At 38.6% G+C, this 23253-nt stretch overlaps 2 protein-coding genes and 1 pseudogene across 2 annotated transcripts in view; 2 read left to right on the top strand and 1 right to left on the bottom strand.

Moving 5' to 3' along the window:
- Window positions 1-23253, top strand: part of SMYD3 (SET and MYND domain containing 3) — a 630991-nt gene that overhangs the window by 97787 nt on the left and 509951 nt on the right. The window lies entirely within an intron of this gene.
- Window positions 8348-21383, bottom strand: LOC103124014 (guanine nucleotide-binding protein-like 3-like protein). The gene is given in 4 exon segments (XM_060192655.1): window positions 8348-9866; window positions 9869-10184; window positions 17282-17463; window positions 21296-21383. Coding segments are annotated over 4 exon segments (1968 nt in total). The 3' UTR covers window positions 8348-8484.
- Window positions 10413-10552, top strand: LOC132539190 (U11 spliceosomal RNA; annotated as a pseudogene).

Below are 23253 nucleotides of genomic sequence, written 5' to 3'. Positions count from 1 at the left end.
TGCTGATTGCTTCTAAGGAAAAACTAAAGTAGAACATAAGGATTTTATTGTCACTCTTTCTTCTTTCATGTGCTTTTCTATCCTTAACACAAAATAAGCATTGAGTTTGCTCTTCATTTTTGAAACATTGATTTGCCCCAGGAAGTTGACTGGTATTGGGTACTCCATGTTATCTGTGTGGATTTGTACCCATAACAGTAATCGTCATTCAGACCATGCCTTTGTGTGCCAAGTGTCATATCTGATGAACAACTGGTGCCCCAGCTGACTATAGCAGTTTTGAGATGTAAGGGCTATTATATCTAGGATATTAAGAAGTGTCTTATGATTGCTATTTTGATTTTTCCTCTTGCAATTTAAGTCATACTTCATTTTTTTTGTAGATCAATATGAGTATGTGTGTGTATGCATGCAATTTTGTAAGCACCAAAAACCCGTTTCTAATGTGGAGTTTCAAATTATTATATTGGTGCTCATTTGAGACCTATAGAAATATTGGAGTTGCATTTTGTATGTTACACTGTTCCCTGTAAAATATATCTATGTGTTTATTTTGCTAAATACATTACTAGTGTTGATGTTGATTGTCCAGTGATTGATTACTGAAGCTATTTTTGTTTGTTTCTTTGGAGAGGGCAACATTTTTTTTTCCACTCTGCATGCATCCATAAGAATGTAGGAATAGGAGAGAAAAGTACTTCATTGATAATGGTATGTCAGTTGCAGTGAGTGTTGAGTGAGGATGATTGATAGTTTAAAGGAATGAAAGACTTAACACTTCCAGAAATGAATGAAGACCAGAATATGAGTATGTCAAACACTGTGCTTAGCAACAACTCAGAGACGTCATTGTATAAGAGAAAACTGAGTCAATAATTTGAAATTTTCTCTTGAATAAAGCACACTGGTTAGAGGGCCTGGGAATGTAGCTACAGAATTTCTCTTTCATATTTTTAAGGCCTTGAGTTTAATCTCTGGACTTCCCTCCCCCCCTCCCCAAAGTACACTTATTAGGATCTTAAACAAATCATTTAGATGAAAATATTCCACTTATGAAAAAAGCCTCTGAAGCTAAATAACTGATAAAGATAACCATCACTAGAGAGAGATTTACTCATAAATACATACACATTAGAATTCTATTATCAATTGCAGTAGCCATTAGGCACATTTGGATACATAAATTTAGATTAATTAAAATAAAATGAAATTGAAAATCGAGTTTCTCAGCTATACTACTCATATCTCAGTTGCTCAGTAGCCACATGTGGCTAAGTGGCTACTCTTGTAAATGGTACAGATATAGAACATTCCTATCACTGCAGAAATAAACCAAGCAGACAATGCTGAGGCTGTATTTTGCAGCCCACTTTGCCTAGGGACACAGTGGTAACTTGAGAGTCATAAACATTAATGCTATCCCCAGCTCTGTTATAAAACTTACTCATGACATCTTGGACCTTTCCAGACTAGTGACCTGTCTTGCTTGTGTTTTATATTCTAGCCTACATTTTGGTTCTGTGTTTTTATCTCCTTTTCCTTGGGTTATGATTTCTAAACATGTGTTTTAAAATTGTACTGGATATATTTATATAAACTACTTCAAATCTTCCTCAGGGTGGTAGTGTAAATTTTTGATGATGGCTTTTTGTTCTCTTTCTACCATTGTCTGTCCTTTCATAAAGAAATAACCCATAGATCCTAGTCGTCTGAGAATTAACTAATTCATCATTGAGAACAATTGGAAACTATAGTACATTCTGAACAGGGTAGCATAGATGTCTAGAGGAGGCAATTTTATTTACGAAAATCTGGAAGACATGGTGAATTATGAAGTAAAAACTTAGTAAAGAGTTTCTCAAATTGGTGTTTAAGTACTGTGATAATGAAAACTATCCGTGTGCTTGGACAGTGACTGAAATTCATACTTCATGTGTAATTCACTTGTTTGCATGTTTGGAAAACCTACAAGACACAGACTTTCAGGGCTGAAGATGTTATGTGTGTAGGAGGTACCTGTAAGTCACTGAAATAGCTCTAATAAAGTGCCATTTCCTGAAAAGTGTTAAATATTGGAGAGGCATGTTATTTAACGTTGCAACATCTTTGTGGTGTAAAAACAATTGGAATCCTTAGCCTTCTGTTGAGAGAACTAGAAAGTTTTGTGTTTTTCTTAAGATTAAACACATGACTGGCATTATCTTATTGTGTGGTAGTTACACTGCAATAGTGTGACACGACCAAAGAGCTATTAGTCAATGGCTTACTGCTGATTACTGATTTTTTTTCATTTAAACTCTTATTTTTAATTAGTATGAAAAATGGATTTTGAAAAATCTGCTGCATGGTGGTTATCTTTGAGAGACGAGAGGGTGGGGATGCAGAAGCTTTGGTGATGGGTGTGATGTGGAACTGTACACTGTAATCTTGCAATATTGTAATCTACTATTAATCACAAATAAAATAAAAAGAAATTTGCTACAGTGATGAGGGTAAAAAGCAAGTTAGAATTACTTAAAAGGGGGGGCAGACGGTGGTGCATCTGGTTAAGCACACACATTGCAGTGCACAAGGTCCCAGTTTCAAACCCCTAGTCCCCATATGCAAGGAGAAAGCTTCACAAGTGGTGAAGCACGGCTGCAGGTGTCTCTCTGTCTCTCTCCCTATCTTCTCCCTCCTCTCAATTTCTGGCTACTTTTAGCCAATAAATAAATAACGACTAAAAAAAAAGGAACGGGGGTCGGGCGGTGGCGCAGTGGGTTAAGCGCATGTGGCACAAAGCGCAGGGACCGGCGTAAGGATCCCGGTTCGAGCCCCCGGCTCCCCACCTGCAGGGGAGTCGCTTCACAGGCGGTGAAGCAGGTCTGCAGGTGTCTATCTTTCTCTCCCCTTCTCTGTCTTCCCCTCCTTTCTCCATTTCTCTCTGTCCTATCCAACAACGAATTGTGTCAACAAGGGCAATAATAATAACCACAAGGAAGCTACAACAAGGGCAACAAAAGGGGGGAAATAATGGCCTCCAGGAGCGGTGGATTCATGGTGCAGGCACCGAGCCCAGCAATAACCCTGGAGGAGGAAAAAAAAACAAAAGGAACATAAGGCCAACTAAATAATTTACCTGGACAAAGTGTCACATGGCCCAGGTTTGAACTCAGTCTTCCCTGTACTGGAAGGAGCTTTCGTATTGTTGTATTTTTCTCTCTCTTCCTCAATTTCTCTGTTTCTATACAAAGGTGTTGGTTTGGAGCAGTGAAACTCAGGAAATATTACCAGCACCACCACCAACAAAATAAAGGAAAGAAAGAGAAGGGAGAGTTTTTCATATATAAACAAAAAATTGTTAGATATTCTAACATCATTTATTCCTATAGTAAGCTTAATTTTAGGGACTGGGTGGTGGCACAGCTGATAAGTGCACATATTATAATTCACAAGGATGTGAGTTTACATCCTGGCTGGAACATAAAAGGGGAGAGGCTGAGCTTCAGGAGTGGTGAAACAGTGTTGCAGGTAACTCTCTTTCCCTCTGTCTCTCCTTTCCCTCCCAATTTTTTTCCTGTCTCTATCAAAAACAAATAAAACATCTAAAAATTATGCCCTGTTAATTAAAAAATTAGAACAATGACAGTTATTAGTGGGTGTAAAAATACTGGATTTTTTTGTATATAGAAATTGTTTCAGGACACTAAAATGTTTTTAGTCTGAATGATGATTTTTATAACAAAAATCATAATGCCAGCTGAACACAGTGTTTGCTGGTGGAAGGCTTTTCTCTGGTGTTGGATGACTGATCATGGTGGTTTCTTAAGTTTGGGGTGGCTTTGGCAATTTATTAAAATAGTATGACCACAAAGTTCATTGCCTCATTTGACTCTGACTCAATATTTCTTTGCAGTGTGCATCGCTGTTTGATAGCATATCTTCAAAAACTGAAGTCAGTCTTCTCAAGCTTTTCTGTTACTTCGTCAACTAAATTTACATTTATTCAATATCCTTTGGTACTTGTTGCGTTGATTAGGTTGGGATCAGTGAATGCAATATTATTTGGTATAAATTGAAAGAAGCATGCAGGAAAGTGAGCCTTACCCTAGAGATTCCAGGACTGGGGAAAATATAGGCTCTGTAGAGGAAGATGGAGGTTCCTGCTGTTTTAGGGTTAAGAAGACAATAGATAATTATTTTTATAATCACATTATTTGGCAATTGGGTTAACTTTGAAAAATCCCTTTGTTATGATTTGTGGTATCATACACACCATCACCATAATTTATGTGCTTTGATGTTATTTGTATAAAGCTGTGCCACCAGTTGCTCCTTTTCTCCCTGGTCTAGGCTTTTGAGAGAGTCAACATATCAAAGACTCAGCTTATGTATTAAAAAGATTCAGTCTGTGCTTTAAAAAGTTTGAGACATACAATCAATTTTTCCCAGGGAGAGTCATCGTTTACAGTTCAGTTTCTCATTTCCCTAGGAGAGGTGCCTGCAAAACACTCTTGCCCACAGTTTAGGTCCTTACCCACCATCTCTTCCCTTCTCCTCCTTCCTCAGAATCTGTTGCTTTTTTGCAATACCCACACCCAGTCCAAGATTTACTTTGTATTTCACTTTTCTGTTCTTGTTTCTTAAATTCTACCTATGAATGAGATAATTCCAATCCCTCTCCTGGAGATATATCTAAAGAGATACCTCTCCAAGTAAACCTATGTATACTTATGTTCATAGCAGCAGTATTTGCAGCCCCCCCCCCCCAACTTGGAAGCAATCTCGATGCCCATTGACAGGTGAGTGAATAAGAAAGTTGTTAAAATGATGGTGTAATCTCCTTTGCCTCATCTTGGATGGAACTTGAATGAATCATGTTAAGTGAGATAAGCCAAAAGGAGTAGGATAAATATGAGCATCTTTCTTAAGAGAATTCCAGTGTATATATATATATATATATATATATATATATATATATATATTTTTTTTTTTTTTTTTTGGAGTGATAAATGAGCTTTGGCTTCAGCTTCAAGTAACTACTGCATTAGCCAAAAACAAGAAAGACAGACTGTTCCTTCAAGCTCTGAAGCCAAACACTGACTTCTCTACTTTAGCTATGGATGAGACCTTTCAATGGAAGGCTATCCAGTTTGCAGTGATAATCTGTTTATTATAGTCACCATCTTCAATGATATTAGCTAGATCTAAACAACTTCTGTAACTTTTACATTATACTTGGTACATCACTTTGCACTTTGATCTTATGAAGATGGTTTCTTTTCTTGAACTTTATGAACCAACCTCTAGCTCCCCACTTTCTGCAGTTTCCTCACTTCTTTTTAGCAGTTAGGACCTCTGAATTAAGGGTTGTTATAAACAAATGTTGGTGCCGATTTGAACTTCTGTCTGGAGTACTAAAACTTTCTCCATATTAGTAATAAGGCTGTTTTCCCTTCTTATGATTTGTGTGTTCTCTGGAGTAGCTCTTTTAATTTCATTCCAGATTTTTTCCCTGGATATATTTTTTGAGAACCTACTCTCTGACAAATCCTCTTGTTCAGAACATTTCTAAATTGTATGTAATTCTCACAGGGACCTTATGAATAAGGTAATATTTTATGTTTTTAAATGAAGAAATAGAAGTTTTGAGAAACTAAATTGCCTGATCAAAGTTATGCAGCTAAAGAGGCAGACCTGATTTCTGAGACCAGTTCATTTTCTGTGATAATCTTGGTATTTCTCTGTACTTTATTCTTTACATATTGTAAAATTAGGGCAAAAATACCTTCTATCATAGAACTACTAGAAATATATGAATATGTGCACAGTATCTGTACATATTCCAAGCTCTTTATGACTTTAGTAGTATTGATTTAACAACTGTGAAAGCATTCTTTTAGTTGTTATTTCATCCCAAGATTTCTGACTACACATGATAATTTTGTGAAGGCTTTGATCTACTACAGTGGCTATTTTAATTATTTGTTACTCCTTGTGGTTATGTTTGGGTTCCTTTGAAAATGAATTTTACACCCTTCCAATTGTTGGCAAATATTCATACTAGAGAAAAACTACCCATCTGTTCAGCTGCTAGCCAAAACATCACAGTCAAAATGGCAGATTCAGCTCTAACATAAATTATAAGACAGTGTACCAGAGAATATAAATCAACAGATGTGAAACAAGGTAATGTCAGCCTGGAAATTTATTTTTCATCATAAAGTTAAGATTGGGTTTATAAGAATGTAACAAATGCCAAGAATTATGCTCATATATCCTTAGAGTTAGAATTAAATCAACAGAAGTAGTGAGAGAGAGAAAATAAACACTAATTAGCTTCAGTCTATTTTATATTACTGAACACTTCTAGACATTCAAGGAAGGTTATTTTTGCTCTCTTTAACAGTAAGTCTGGTTTAGAAATAGTTTATCACTGGATGATTGGAAAAAAATGTGGTACACATACTTAATGGGATACTAATCAACTGTTAAAAATGATAAAGTCATCTTAGCCTCATCTTGTATAGAACTTGAAGATATCCTGTTAAGTGAGATAAACCAAAGAGAAGGATGAATACTAAATGATTTCACTTATAGGTGGAACTTAAGAAATAAGGACAGGGAGGGAAACCACAAAATGAAACTTGGACTGAGAATGGTATATTGCGCTAAAGCAAAGGATTTGGAGGAAGGAGGGTAAGGTAAAAGATGAGAACCTTGGGGGCTTGTTGCATGGTAAAGAAAAAGGACCTTAATTTTGGTGAAAATGTTTTGTAAGAAACTTTCACAGGGAGATGAGAAACTGTACCCATGTGTCAACAACTGCACTATAAACCATTAACCCCCCCCCCCACAAATGTTAAAAAGATGAAGGAGGAGTAGGAAGAAGAGGAGAAAGAGCTTTTCACTACTGCCTTTGAAACTGTGTATCTCATAGTTACCTTATCTTCATCTCTATTCCACAAAGTAACTATTATCTCACACCCTATATTATAAATCTCCACTACAAAAGCTGTGATATATATATATATATATATATATATCACATGGGCTATCACCTGGCCCCCATAAATACTCTTAAATCTGACAAAGTGAGATTACAAAATCTTTTCAAGTTTGATTTAACTATGTTATTTCTGCAAACTCTCACTATTCTTTTTTAAAATTTTTTTTCATTTATTTAAAAAAGGAGACATTAGCAAAACCATAGGATAAGAGGGGTACAACTCCACACAATTCCCACCACCAGAACTCCGTATCCCATCCCATCCCCTCCCCTGATAGCTTTCCTATTCTTTATCCCTCTCGGAGTATGGACCCAAGGTCATTGTGGGATGCAGAAGGTGGAAGGTCTGGCTTCTGTAATTGCTTCCCTGCTGAACATGGGCGTTGACAGGTCGATCCATACCCCCATCCTGCCTCTCTCTTTCCCTAGTGGGGTGAGGCTCTGGGGAAGTGGAGCTCCAGGGCACATTGGTGGGGTTGTCTGTCCAGGGAAGCCTGGCTGGCATCCTGCTGGCATCTGGAACCTGGTGGCTGAAAAGAGAGTTAACATACAAAGCCAAGCAAATTGCTAAGCAATCATGGACCTAAAGGCTGGAATAGTGCAGATGAAGTGTTGGGGGTACTCACTGCAGAATCTTGTGTACTTCTGCTTTCAGGTATATATTTTGCCCTAGTTTATGGATACATGTGAGTATATGCTCTATCTCAGGGGACCTGGTCTATAGGTTTTGGGACTTTGTTAGGAAGTGAACCACTTGGAATGGGATTAGAGAATACTATGAAAGGAAAGGTCTCACCCGAGTAATGAAGCTGAAGGGTTGTCATTCCACACATGAAGTCTCTGGACACAGTCTGAAGTGAAGCATGCTGAAGTGGTACTCATTGCGTTGATTAGGTTGGGATTAGCAGATGCAATATTATTTGGTATGAATTGAGAGAAGCATGCAGGAAAGTGTGCCCCACCCTAAGGTTCCAGGACTGGGGGAGATATAGGCTCTATAGTGGAAATATGAGGTTCCTGCTGTCTGAGAATTCAAGAAGACAGTAGATAGTTATTGTTATAATCACATTATTTGGCAACTGGATTAACTTTGAAAAACCCTTTTGTTAGAATTTGCTGTATAATACCCAACATGACCATAATTTATGTCCTTTGACATTATTTGTATATAGCCTTGCCACCGGTTGCTTCTGTTCTCTCTGGTCTAGGCTTTTGAGAGAGTCAACATACTCACTATTCTTTGGTCTGGTTTGAAAATTATTCACCTAGAGTGAATTGGCTATTCTTTCTTGTAACTTTTTTTTTTTCAGTGAGAATTTCCTTTATTTAACTTGTACAACAGAGTAAGGGTTAAAGGATACTGGGCTTGGCAATTTCAGGTGCTTGGGGCTCCTTTCAGGGTAGAGAGAATGAAAGGTGCTTTTAATACACAGGTGCTTCAGGAAAACATAAACATAAGCTGACACTCAGAGTAGAAAAGGAATAAGATCAGCTGATCAGTCACTGGCAGCATCATCAGCAGTGCCAGAGAGGTCCAGGGCAGACATCATGGAATCAGACAGCTTGCTGGCAAGTTTATCTGTGCGCTTCTGCATCTTCTTCTTATTCTTCAGGGCAGATGCCAGAGCCTGGCCCTGCTGCAGGGGTTCTGTCTCCATGATCTTCTGCAGCATTGGGCGGCGGTCCACAGAGTTAACATTCACCATATTGTTGTTCCTAGGGCGGTGGTCCAAATCGCTCTTCGCCCATCCTATCTGATGACAGTTTGGATTGGTGCAATATCCAGTGAAATCGCCGATCTTATACACAGTGGTTTTATTTTCTATGGCATCTGCCATTTTCACCAATGGAGAATGAAGCCACTTGAGATCCATTTCGAGTGGGTCCATGTCACCTAATAGTTCATCAGATTCTCCGGTAGCCAAGCATTCCATAGTATCTTCATTGGCTTGCTCAGTATCTTCAATATCAAAGAGCTCAGTCATCTCTTTAACAATCTCAGCACTGAGATGAGTGGGCAGAGTATGGGTGGCAGGTGGAAGTGTGTAGAAACTGATCTTCCCACTCACCCAGTCAGCCAGGACAGCTTTAGCTGCCTGCTCCTGATTGTATATGTCTCCCTTTTTCTTCTTCCCCAAGCGCTGAGCCACTGCAGTCAAAAAATGCTCAGTGGTCTGGAACCCAGAGACGCCATAATAGTTGGATATCTCCTCCAGGTTACAGCGTTGCAAGATGGTCTCCACTGGGGTCACGGGACCCGCCAGCTTCTGCACTTGGATGCAATTGCACAGGATGGTACCCACTTCTGAATTAGGTCCTGGGACAATGCCTGGGGAATCCAGTAGTCTAATAAACTTGTCCAGATAGACCTCCTGCATGAATTTGGTGACCCCAGGAACAGCTCCCACGCTGCATGCACAGCTGCGCTTCAAGCTGTTAATCAGGCTACTCTTACCAACATTGGGAAGGCCCACAACACCAACACGAATATGGGTGCGCACATCACCTAGGCGACAGTAGTTCCCCAGAAACCTCATGAGGTTTTCAGCTCCAAAGCAGGCTTTGCTTTTCAGCAGTGACTTGGAGGCATGTTCTAGTGGCACAGTACAACGGTTCAGGTTTTTGACCTGATGCTGGGTTCTGGCCTTGAAAGCCACAGTTGGTAGCTCATTCTGAAGGTATTCCAGCCACTTCTCTACAACTTCCTTGGGGACCAAGTCGATCTTGTTTAAGACTAGGACTAACTTCTTGTTGCCTTCTGCCTGGAGGACAGCTTCCTCCATTTGGAAGCAGCGGCAGCCCAATGGGTCACTAACATCCAGGACTTCCAAAATCACATCAGAGTATTCCACAACCTTACGAAACTCTTTATAGTAAGCCTTGTGGCCTCATCATCCAGTTGAGGAAACATGTTTAATTCCTGCATAACTTCTTCCTTGTGCTCAAATTCCTCCTGGGGCCTCAAGACATCCTGACAATAGCTCTCAATTGTCCTGCGTCTTTGTCTCTCTTGCTCTCGAGCAGCCTGCTGCTTCTCTCTCATCTCTTCAACCCTTTTCTTCTTCTTTAATTCAGCCTCCCGATTGGCATGATCATTGGAGTGAAACTGAGTAGCAGAGAATGCTATGGAGGCTGCTTTCTCCCCACTGTGCTTAGCAGGCTTTTTACAGCCTTTGGAACCTTTACCTGGTTTTTTTTATTTTTGTGTTTCATCATGATGTCTAGCTTCAGTAGAGACGGGTTTACCTATGCAGGCTTTCTTCCTCCACTTCCGGTGGGGATCTGAGAAGGCAGCATTAAGATACAGTCCGCCCAAGCTCTGCCTTAGCACTCTTTTCTTGTAACTTTTTAGGGCACTAACACATTGAACTCCTCTAATGTTTTCTGTTTGGGGTTTCTTAGACCACAAAAATAATGAAGAAAAAAAAAGAGGGTGGGGCTTCTGTCGTGAGCGACACACAGAGGGCAGTTCGTTTGCTCTACCTGTGGAATCGACATCGAGAGATTTCGGAAGCATAATTTTTGTTGATTGGGCAGCTGGTAATTGTTGGTCCCAGCACCCACAAAAAAAGAAAAATAATAATGTGAATTTGGGCTGCAAACTTGGTCAGTTGCCTGTTTATGGATGTATGCTCTCCAGAGAAAAGGTATCCCACTCTCTCCATGCTAATATGTCTAGATAGAGAATTTCCTTGCTGTGCCTTCTATGGATTGTTTAACCAAATACACATTGAGAGCATAGCCTTTTGGAATTCAAGTCTGTTCAGGAGTTTGGTTTTTAATTTCCCACTCTGGGCCTGGTCTATTCAGTCTCCAGGGCTTTGTGTACAGGCAGATGCCAGAATTTATTTTTAGAGTTTTGGGGTTAAACATCTCCAGTGTGAATGTTAGTTTGTGGATCTATTCTATAGATTACTACTCCTCTCCTCCCCTCCCCTCCCCCTCTCCCCTCCCTTCCCCTGTCCTCCCCTCCCCTCTCCTCTCTCCTCTCTTTCTCCTCCCCTCCCCTGTCCCCTCCCCTCCTTTCCTTTTCACTTTCTTTTCTTCTTTTTTTTTTTTAGTTTGGTGCAATATTTTTAAAGATACTCTTCTTTCTAATTCCTTTTTTTTTTTTTTTAATCAGCTGGGACTCATGCACATGTGATTTCATTGCTTCTGGGCTGTTTTTCCTGAGATTGAACCGAAGATTTATGAACCTCAAGTGTGAAAGTCTTTTGCACAACCACTATACTATCTCTCTGCCTCCTATTCACTTTCCTTATGAGTTGTTGATTATTTGAATAGCCAATTGGAGAACTACCATTTCATTGAGAAAATATTCTATGTCCTTTTATGGAGAATTGTATTTCTCAAGTGGATGATATATTCAGAGTTAGCTCATTGACTTTCATCCAAATAGTCATAGATTTTAAGTTTTATTAGGTAACTAGAGTAACCTAACCACAATTCCATCTGTGGACTTTTTTTTTTTTTTTTAAAAAGACATTTTTCTTTATAGAACAGAACTACTTTGTCCTCAGACTTTTCTTTGGACAGCTGGATTCTGCTGACTCCTCTTGTGGTCTTTTTGTTCAGTTGAGAAGATAAGAAAAAAAAATCATGAAAACTAAGAGTGACCTAAGTTACTTTATGGGGAGAAAGCAAATGGGTAAAGGTTTCTTTTTATATACAAAGCTAAGCTCCTGTTACTACTCATTATTGGTAACTTTCTTTAGGGCTTAGACTTGATGAATTTAATGTTGCCTGACATATTTCTAAAATGATTCAGGGTTTAAAAATATATACTGCTCTTAAATGACAATAAAAACCAAGAAATGCAATTATGCTGCGTCCTTTTGATTATCTCAAAGTTATTTATGTATTTAGCTACATGCACTAAGCTCCGTATTTGTACTTTTCTTTGTCATTGACTTCATAGCAACTCAGTGGGATTTTAAATATTTATACTTTTTATTTTTCTGCACCTGCCCCATGACAATATACATACACCAAGCAAACAAAGATGTATTTAGTGGGAAGATTGCGAAACTGCTTTATTACTATCCTGATCTCCATCCATTTTCTCAAATACTGTCTAGGCATGCTGTCTAGCAGTCAGTAATTGTGCAGATTATAATCATGAGCTTCTCTTCAGCATGTGTTTGGCTATTGTGGTAATAACTGGTGAATCCTTGCATTTTAATTTGAATGAATATGAAACAGAAAGCTCAGCAGAAGTATTCTTTAGAGAGGTGACATTCTAAAATAAAAGAAAACAAGGTATGCCTCTGAATTGTAACTTATTAAATGGTGGATTGATGACCTTGACAAGAGAATGTGTTTAAGATGCTTAAATGGTAGTGATAGCATAAATGTGGATTACAATTTGGGGGTTCATCAAGTTTGGTTGTATACCAGTTTTCCTTATTCCTTTGTGTTTTTAATCAGTATTCCTCAGGAATTAGAAGAGTCTGTTTCTTGACTTTTTATACTGTTCTTAAACATCTCAGTAACTATGTTTGGAATCTCTAAAAAGTATTTTCAGTAACTACAGTATAAAATATTGTATGGGTTGGAGCCATCTTGCTGTACTGTGGTTTAAAATAGTATTGGGTGGTATATTGCACCAAAGTAAAAGACTCTGGGGTGGGTGGAGGGGGGAGAGTTCAGGTCCTGGAACAGGATGCTAGAGGACCTAGTGGAGGTTGTACTGTTGTGTGGAAAACTGAGAATAGTTATGAATATACAAACTATTGTGTTTACTGTTGACTGTAAAACATTAATCCCCCAATAAAGAAATTAAAAAAAGAAGAGACAACACTAAAAAATAATATAAAACAGTATTGGGTCTATGACACTCCCATTTGCTACCAGTGTTTGAACCCAGGGACGCATGCATGGTAAGATGTTTGCTCTGCCAGATGAACCATATCCCTGACCCCTCTTGTCATATTTATAGGTATATTCATATATGTGGCTCAGGGGATAATCTCTCACATGCATAATACTACTGATCTTTTGCCTTCCTGGCTCAACTTTTTCATTTTATTTAAATAGAGAGACAGAGAGAAAGACTAGAGAGATAACTCACCATCTTTCTACCTTCCATGATGTTCCCATTCATGTTGGAGCTCAAACCCAAGATCTCTCCCATGCCAAGGTCTGTGCTCTATAGAGTGAGGTATCTCCTTGCTATTCCCTCATCTTTAAAATATCATTATTCACAGATAGGCATTATGAAGACTGTGCTTCATTTAGATTAATTCTTTTTTTTTTTTTTTTTAAGTCTGGCCGATTCTAGAGGTGAGGAGAAGGAAAATAAATGCTTCATTCAGCTTGTAGAAAGTGTACCATGACCAATTAACTATCTTTCACCTTTTGGTGCTTAAGAGAAGATTTTGGTATTACAAGAGAACTTTTAAATAATGCAGACTATGGGAAGTAGTTTTGCAGAGCTTTTAATAACAGGAGGTCAGGAGAGATATAGAGTATGCCAATTCCTGTAGTAGGGACTATCTGAAGGAATTGTGTTCAGTTAAAAAAAAAGTGACAGTATAGGAGAAAAAAGTTCAGAGTTTCTGTGTAGGACTTGGTTAAGTCAAGGCAAAACAAACAAACAAACAAAAAAAAACAAAACATTTTCATATCTTTTTTTTAAAATTTTTTTTAATTAATTTTATTTTTGAGAGATGAAGAGAGGAGAGAAACACCAGAGCACTGCTCAGCTCTGGCTTCTGGTGGTGCAGGGGATTGAACCTGGGACTTAGGAGCCTCAGGCATGAGAGTCTGTTTGCATAACCATTATGCTGTCTCCCCCACCCTATTTTCATATCTTGATAATTCCAGGCATCAAGGAAAGATCAGCAAAAGGGATGAAAGATAGAACCCAAAGAGCTTCAAGGTGGGATTTATCTTGTCTTTGAACAGCGTCACTAACTTAGCTTAGGAATATGACAGAAGCAGGTCTGCCCCAAGCCAGGATGAGATATTCCACAGCCCTAGTTTTAGCAGACAAGGAACCTGGTACCCCTTTCCTCCATGTTGCTCTTTTGGAATGGATACCTTTCACCTATCCACTTACTCAACAGACATATGTGTTGCAGTGCAATGCACGTGCATTTAGGAGGCAAACTGAACTATGCCTGGATTTTGTCTTCTTGTTCATTATCTGTGTGACCTTGGCCAAGTTACCTCACTATTCAAAATTCATTTCCACCTTTGAGATGGGGGGAGGTATTAACATATTCTCTGGAGATACAAGGATTGGAAAGTTCGCTCCTCTGGTTTGGGAATTAGAATATTCAATATTAGCACCCACAGTCACTGAAAGATAATATATGAAATTATATATATTGAATAGATATTCATATTTATTCACAGGGGTTTTTTAAAAGGATGCTAATTTCTGTGGACAAGGAGTGTTCCCTCCCCCATCCTCCGCCCCCTGTCTCGTATTCCTCTACATCCTTGATTCATCAACCCGTTTGGTGGTAGAGGTTAATATTTGTAAGAGTAGTCACATCCTCAAATGGAACTAAAAACTTCTTTGGTGGGCAAACAGTTCTCTTATGAAAGAAACATTATATTTAGAAGTTCTGTCTCTTCTAGATGGTCACTGATGGGGAGGAAATTAATGAAATAAGTTCCTAATATCTTTAGACGATCCTATCTTTATTTGATTACTTGTTACCTAATTATTGAATTGCTAAATAAAAGGCAGTTTTATTTTGATTAAATTATATATTTTTATTCTGATGGGATCAAATATTGACTAAATTTATTAGATATATATGAAAATGCAAAGCCACTGATTTTAAAATACTTAGTGAACTTTAAGTACTTTGGTATTCCAAGTTTTCAGTACTCACAAGACCAGCAAGAGAGAAAATCCAAACCTACTAATAAAAATTCAAATAAAACTCTGATAGATTTTATTTATCGGAATGTTTCTAATTACAAAATGTAACACTTAATATGAACTACTAAAATATAAAACATAAATAATATAAAATATTAAAATGACATATGAAAAGTTATCAAGTGGAAATCACCCTTCTTACTAATATTCTGATGCCGTTTTTTCCATTGCATTTTTCTGTGCATTGAGGTATTGGTTATGGTTTTATTGTGTTTTCGCCTCAACATTTTTATCACAAGATTTCTTTTAAAGTAAAATATTCTTGAAAAATATAGTCCTCATTTTTCTGTTACTGAATATTTATGCTTTTGCTATTTTAGATGTAACTGAAATGTATGCTTTATGTTGGCATCTTTGATTATGTCCTTAATGCAGTTCCCTAAATTTATAACTACTGTATCAAAATTTAAAATATAAATTTCTATGAAGTGCTGGAGAATGATCTAGGATCTCATGCATACATTGTATTGTTATATGCTATTGCCTCCCTAGCTCCCCCCGCTCCCCTAGTTAGAGTGAAAAAAGAGGGAAGGGGAAGAGGATGAAAAGAAACACCAATGCACTGCTCTATTACCCATGAAACTCCTCCAGTGCTGTCCATAGTCCTCCCATGTAGTTCCAGGTATTTAACTCAGGGCTTCAGAATAGTAGGGCAGGTGCTTTACTTGCTGAGCTATCTCTTGCCCCCTAAAATAAGTACTGTGAATATTCTTTAGAAAAGGTGATGTAGTGTATCCACTTGATGTCTTTCATAGTGAATGAACAGTTTTATCTTCCTAGGTCCTTACCTGTGGGTTGGTCACTCTGGGTCCCCTGCGCCCCCTGGTCAGCGGAGGCAAGGGTCAGAGCAGCCCCCTGGGAGTCCTGGGGTAGCTTTGCGTATCGAGGTCAAGTGATCAGAGAGACAAGCAGTCAGCTCTGGGAGAGCCTCAGTGGGGCAATTCATTTGTTAAAAGAGAAAGCAAGTACATATACCCATTACCCAGGGAGAAGGTCGAGTTAGTTAACCCAAACACAAAGCAACACAATGCATAGTCACATTTTGACCTGCAAACTATTTGATCACAAGTAGAAAGTTACCATACAAGGTTTGATCACAGGCTTCACAATGCATATTTCCCTGGGGGTAAATGACAGGCACCTCAGGGTGAGAGGAGGAGTGGGGGTGAGTGGTTTTTCAAGTTTGGCCAAACACAATGTACAGTAATTCATGGCCTTTGTTTTAAGGGGAAGGGAGGAGCATGTGCAGAAAGGTATCCCCCATTCTGGTGAAGCTGTCCATCATTAGTTCAGGAGGTCAGGAGAACCTGCCCTTGTTTCGACCAGAAGGGAGAGTTGGGGGTCAACCTGCTTGGACCTCAGGGAAACAACAGCCTGGACTTTCCAGGACAGTAGGCCCATCCTCCAACACTTGCCAACACTGACTGTTGTCCTGAAATAATAATAATGACCTTGGACTCTTACTTATTCATGGAGCTTGCAGCATTAATAATCAGTATTAATTAGGCCATTTGTTGTAGCTTAACAAATACTTCAGATAATATCCTTTCTATATTACTTAAAAGTGGTGACAGTTTCTACTATTAGAATACAGGGATCATATTTTACTTATATCTATGCCTCCCATAGATCTGTGCCCCCCATAGATCTTTGTCATACTTAAGACACCTGGAAAGTAATTATTACATTTCTCTCCCTCCCCCCCCCCCCCAACTGGGACTTCACTTCTCCAGCCTGACTCTTCAGATAGACTCTTCAGAAGAAGAGAGACAGAAAGGAAGAGGGTAAGACACAATCACAACAAATCTTCCTCTAGTGCAGTGGGGACTAGGCTCAAATAAGAGTCTTGTGCATAGCAAAGCAAGTACATTAGCCAAGTGAATTACCTGGTTGGTCCCACCTAACTTCTCCCTTCCTTCCTTCCCCTCTCCCTTCCTTTCCACCACCAGGTTATTGCTGTCTTTCAGTGCTAGTAGTATGAATCCCCCATTCCTATTGGTCATTTTTTACTTTTTTTCTTTTTATTTTTTTTATTGGATAGAACAGAGAGAAATTTAAAAGGGAGGGGAAGATAGAGAGGGAGAGAGAAAGAAAGACACCTGCAAACCTGCTTCACCGTTTGTGAAACTGCCACCTGCAGATGGGAAGCAGGGTCTCGAACTTAGATCCATGCACATGGCAATGTGTGTGCCACTGCCCACACCCTTCCTACTCTCCGTTGTCTTTCTAAGACAGGTCCCACCACTTACTAACTTAGCTGTGCTTATACATTAAATAAACATCAGAAATCTTTACTCTGAAGTACTAATTAACTCCTTAGGTCTCATTCTTGTTTTTGTGTGAAGAATCCATTTGTTGGTAGGACATAGTGGTGTATTTAAAACAAATGTTCTTACCTCCATTGTCTTAGTCACTCGACTGTCCTCTAGTTCACTTTTTCTACTAGTCAAAGTTAGTATGGTGTGGATGTAATTTAATTCGTAAATTACATCTGCAGTACCAAGTAATTTCTTAGAAGCACTGCCCATCTGAAGAGCCCTATACTGTGAGACCAGTGGAGAGGTATTGGAAAATGTTTCTAGTGGTTAATAAGATTGTAACCCAGACATGAGCTTTAACAGAGATGTGAGATGTGTATTAAACCAGCTGCTGGAAATCATCTGGTTTTTTGTGTTTTATAGCAGTACCTTGTGGATGTGCGTTTAGAATGATAATTCATGCTAATGGCTTTCCTCTCCCACGAGGTAGCAGAAATCAGTTCTAAAATGGTAGAATGAAAGGGTATAGCAAATAAAGTCAATGAGCTGTCAAAGAATTTTTCTTCATCAAACAAGTCCCAAAGCACTGTGTGTTATACTGACCTTCTCTTACTCTTCTTCTATGAATCCTCATCATGATTTAGTTCTTGATTTCTTTTCCCGTTAATAGAAAAATTTAAAAACATGTTTGGTCAATGAAACAGAAGGTATTCAAAAATACCTCGGAGCAGTGTCTCAATCTTCAGGAAAATGGTGAAGAGGAAATACAGCATTGAGTGCTGTTGCTAAGCAACTGCTTTCATAGCAGATGTGCATGGGGCAGTGGTGGAGGCCGCCAGCACACTGTGCAGAAGCAAAAGCAGTGCAACACGGTGCCATTCTGAGGGATGAGAATCAGAGCTCTGACTTTTCTCTTTCCTTACTATCTTTAGTAATCAGGATTTGAGAAGGTAAAGATAGGTTGTAATAACCATAGACCAAACACTTAAGAGGATTTTTGAAAAGTTGTAAATGGCTTTACAGCCAACTCTAAGAGAATCGGAATTCCTGTTTTATTTCAGAAGTACAGTTATTTTTTTCTACTTGTGTATTTGCCCACTCATTCATGCATAGGTTCACACATTCTAAATTTAGCCAATATTCAAGGCTAAATTCTGATACTCCCTATGCCCCCCCCCCCAAGGATGACTCTTTTCCTTCCTTTTGTATACAAATAATTTTATTGGGGGCTTGATGGTCTACAGCATAGTTGTTGATACTTAGGTACATTTCTTATCTCTGCATGACAGGTGTCTACAGAACACCCTCAGCCCCAGTTTAGGTTTTTTTTCATTATCAAACACCAGGACCCCAACTCTCCCATACTCCTTCTCTAGCGAGTCCTTTGCTTTGGTGCAATACACACCGAGCCCAGCCCAGGCTTTACTTTGTGTTTTCCCTTTCTGTCCTGGTTTCTTAAATTCTGCCGGAGTGAGATCATCCAGTATTCATCCGTGTCTGTTTCCTCTTTTTGGCTTATCTCACTTAACATGGTTCCTTCAAGCTCCATCCAAGATGAGGTGAAGGCTTTTGTTTTATTTGTTTCTTTGTTTGTTTGTTTATTTAAAAACATAAGAAAGAGGCGGTAAGAAAGGACAGCAGAACAAATTCATTGTACCATCTATAGGGCTTTCTCAGATGCCATTCATAGTGCTGCCATGTGGTACTGGGGCTCCAGTCCTGGACCTCATATGAAGTAAGGCCATTCTCTACTGAGTGAGTCACCCCCTTTTGCCTTTTTATTACTGGAACGCACGGTTTTAGTTGATGGTAAAGAAAAAATAGAGGTGCTATTGCAGTGTGCAGATGAGATGTCAGAAATAACTGCTTGGACTCTAGTTCTTCTGCTTGGACTCTAGTTCTTCTAGAGTAGGCATGTCAAAATAGTTGGGCATTTGTTGAAGGTTTGATGTCTGATGTTAATCTTTCTCAACCCTGAGACTCGACATATCTCAGGGTCCTGGCATCTGGCTATGGTTCTCCCCCACGAAGTAGCAATACTGGTGATCCCTCCCCAGAAATCTGTACACTGAATGTGTATGACACAATAGGCATGGGAGTCTCTTTGCATATCCATTATGCTGTCTTTCCAACCTCTGTGTGACACAGAAGGGAGAAAATTAAGTAGCACTAGAGGCATTACAGTTGTAGGGGAGATTTAAAGTGTTAGCAATGGGGCTGGGTGGTGGCACACACGGTACAACACACACATTACTATGAACAAGGACCTGGGTTCAAGCCCCCAAGTCTCCACCTGCAGTGTGGGTAAAGCAGTGAAGCAGTGCTGCAGGTGTCTCTCAATTTCTCTCTGCCTTTATAAAGAATAAATTAAAATAACAAGTAATAAAACTGTTTTAAAATGTTGACAGTGATCAATAAGAGAATCTAATTTATGGACTATATGTTCAGGATAGTTTTCATGGCAATTAGATTTTCCAGATTGTTTCCATTTTTCAATTAATTGCTCTCCTTTCAAACCATGCTCACCAGTGAAATAACATATTTTCTGAATCTAAACCATCTTAGAAGGTTTGACCTCTAGCCGAATCAAGTAGTAAAGATGAAAATGATTTCTGCCTGAGTGGAAAGGGCTTTTAATGTTGCCCTGCACTGTATTTGCCCTCATTCTCACATGCTGTTTAGGATTATTAATACAGTCTGAATGACGATGAGATGAGCCAAAAAGTGTCTTTAGCTGGTTTTGGCTAATGCATTCTTGGATGTTACTGAAGTGCCTGTAACGCCTGAATAGTTCCACATAAGTGGCAATGCATTTTTATTTTGTCCACAAGAGAAAATGCAGCTTGATTGCCTATAAGCATCAGAGAACAGTCTTCTAAATCTGTCTTCTTCCCTTGGTGCAAATACATAAGTTTCATTAGCCCTAATAGGAACTGCCTATTCGCATCTAAGAATTCAGTATTTAGAAGGTGACAAGCAACAACTATTTGAGGAGTTATTACCGAACCTTTCAAATAAGTTGAAAGACATAAATGTTTTTCAGTACTAGGGAAATACAGTAATTTCTTAGAAAAGAACTCTTCAGAATATTTTAAGTCTATTGTCTATGCAGTGTCAGTGAGAAGGGAATTCCCCACATGCTTAGATTCATTGCAGCTTAATCATGTCTATGTATATTTTATAGTTATATCGGCTTCCTGGTAATGTACTTCACTGTGTGAAGTCAGTGGGGTAGTTTCAGCCTCATTCACAATGCACAGGCTTTTCAAACTCTCATTGTTTGACTCCTTGGCATCATAAGGACTCAGTTTCAGTGCCAAAAAGTTCATACAGAGAAGATAGTTTTGTTTTCAGTGAGTCTGTAAGGTAATGGTAACCATCATTTTCGAGTGAATAATGCAGCTGTGAACATAGGGGTGCATATGTCCCTTCAAATTAGTGTTTGGATAAATGCCTAAGAATATTATTGCTGGATCACAAAGTAATTTCATCTTTATTTAAAAACTCTCCATACAGTCTTCCAAAGGGGCTGCATCAGTTTGCATTACCACCAACAGTATAACAGAGTCCGTTTATTTCCTGTTTTGCTGATGTTGGCCATTCTCACAGGTGTGAGGTGGAATCTCAATGTAATTTTAATTTGCATTTCTCTAATGATAAGTGAATCGGAGCATTTTTTTTCACATATAAATGTGAAACCATGGACCATGTAAGTTTTAATTCAATTCTCTATAAAACAAAAGTGTATGATCTTACATTTCAGGATAAATGCATCTGAAAAGTTCACATCACCTAAATTTTTGCAGACGTACTGAACTGATTTCCCTTTATATTTTGTTTATATCTCTAGGAGAATCCTCTAAAGGAAAAGCCATTATGCCAAGATATAGGCAATATTACATTTAAGAATGCCTTAAATCTCTTGAGACTTTAGGAATCACAGATTTATAGGGGAATAATAATTTTTCTAATAAAACATGACAGCTTCCAAATAGAAGGACTGTGTGTGTGTGTGTGTGTGTGTGTGTGTGTGTGTGTGTGTGTGTGTGTGTGTGTGTTTGGTCTGGTGAAGGAAAAATGGCTCAATAAGCTGGGTTGAAGAGTCACTTGGGATATCTTGACCGCATAGTCCTTGGTGAGAGTGAGTATTACCAGGAATTTGCAGCTTTAACTGAGCTAAGACTGGTTTGCAGTACAGCATTAATTTAGCGAACAGGTGATGAGCGATTATTGACCTCATCTTTAGAAAACTGGAAAATTACACATTCCTTGTTCTGTAAATTTCTCAAGTTCAACATTCTCTTTCTTTTAAAAAAAGTTTTATTTATTTGTTTATTTGAAAAGAGAGAGACACCAGAGCAAGGTTTAGCTCTGGCATATGATGATGCTGGGAATTGAACCTGGGATTTTGGAGCCTCAGGCATGAAAGTCTGTTTACATAATCACTATGCTATCTCCACCACCCCCAACATTCTCTATTTATTGCTGTGTTTATGGAGTTTCCTCTGTGTGCCAGTGTAATTTAATAGTACTGGAAACAGGAATCTGAATTTAAGCTTCCCCAGTGAGGTAGGTCTTTAACCTGGGTCACAGGCATGATGAAGCAGGCGTTCTTCCAGGTGAGTTCTCTTGCCCTGTTCTTCTAGAATCTTAGCCCTCTTTCTTTACATCTCAACCTGTTGACTTTCCGTACTGTATTCATCCTTGCTTCTGTTGTTGTTGTTGCTCCATTCAGAGATTCGTGTCTCATTTAGAATACAAATCCCAAATCTTGAAATAATGTAGTTGCTGCTTTTCAGATTATTTCCTGTATCTAGAGATATCTGTACCTAATTATAAATCTTTAAATTTTCATAGACTCATGCTCTGTTTTTTTACTTTGTATTTATCTTTTTATAAAGGCAAATCTCAAGAAGTCTCTCAAAATTCAAGAAAACAGATAAATACTTGACTTACCCTTTGTCCATTCACTACTAGATATCCAACTCATTCTTTAATGAGAGAATGCTATGTCACCTAGCTTCTTACTCATTTTTCCAACTTTGCCTCCTAATGTGACTTTGCTATCGGTAGAATGAGGCATCGTGTTTAAAACTTAAGCATGCATATTGCCTTCTGTACCACTAGAGGTAGTTTGCATGTCTTATTTAACTATACCAGTCAATGAAATTCAGTGACACACCCCACACCCCTAAGTATACTGTTTTCTAGGCTCTTTTGCTTCAAGTCCTTATTTCAGTCATATTTATGAAAGAGAGAGAGAGAGAGAGATTGAGAATGTACAAGCAATACCAGGAAAGATCTCAAAGTCTAGTATATATAGCCTCTTTGGCCCAATTTTTTGATTCTTTACTTCTTAGACAGATAAAGAAAAGAGAGAGGGAGGGTCAGACACAAGGGAAGGAGAGATACTACATCACTGTTCCATCATTCATTGAGTTTCTTGGGTACCAGCTATGGTGTTCTCATGTAGTGCCAGAAGTTAAACCTAGGGCATCACACACAGGCATATCCTCTGTCAGATGGGTTCTGGGCCCCTGGATGTGATTCCTGGGACATTTGAGGGTGAGTTAAAAAATGCTTTTGAACCCCATAAACCAAATCTAGAATGAATGGTAAAATTTCATCTACTAGGTACATTTGATTTATTTTTCTTTTCTCTACACAAAAATGGAAAACATGTTTCATAATCCAGAGGATATTTATAGAATGTAGAGCAGTTTCTCCTCCTTCTCCTCTTTCTCCTTCTTTTCCTCATCCTTCTTCCACTTCCTCACCCTCCTCCTCATCTTCTTCCTCATTTTCCTCTTCTTCCTCTCTCATCTTCCCCTCCTCTTCTTCCTTTTGAAGTTTTTTTTCCCCTTTTTCTCTGGAATTTCTTCTGACTTTTACACAAATGTCCTTGATGAACATTTCCAGAAATGTCTCTTTCTCTTGTGCCACATCCTTGTGATATGGTTTGTTTCCCCATCCATCGGCTTTATTTAGTAGCACGCAGTTCATTGTCTTTTTCTATTTTTATTCACTGTTCTAGATGAGAATAAGAGGACACATACTTAGGTCTGCACCTTAGAGTTCTGGGAGATCTTTAGTTTTATGGGATAAATCAT

This window comes from Erinaceus europaeus, chromosome 6, assembly GCF_950295315.1.
Source record: "Erinaceus europaeus chromosome 6, mEriEur2.1, whole genome shotgun sequence".
In the NCBI taxonomy this organism is placed as follows: domain Eukaryota; kingdom Metazoa; phylum Chordata; class Mammalia; order Eulipotyphla; family Erinaceidae; genus Erinaceus; species Erinaceus europaeus.
Note: the sequence above shows the minus strand (reverse complement) of the source record. Positions and strands in the feature narration are given on the sequence as shown.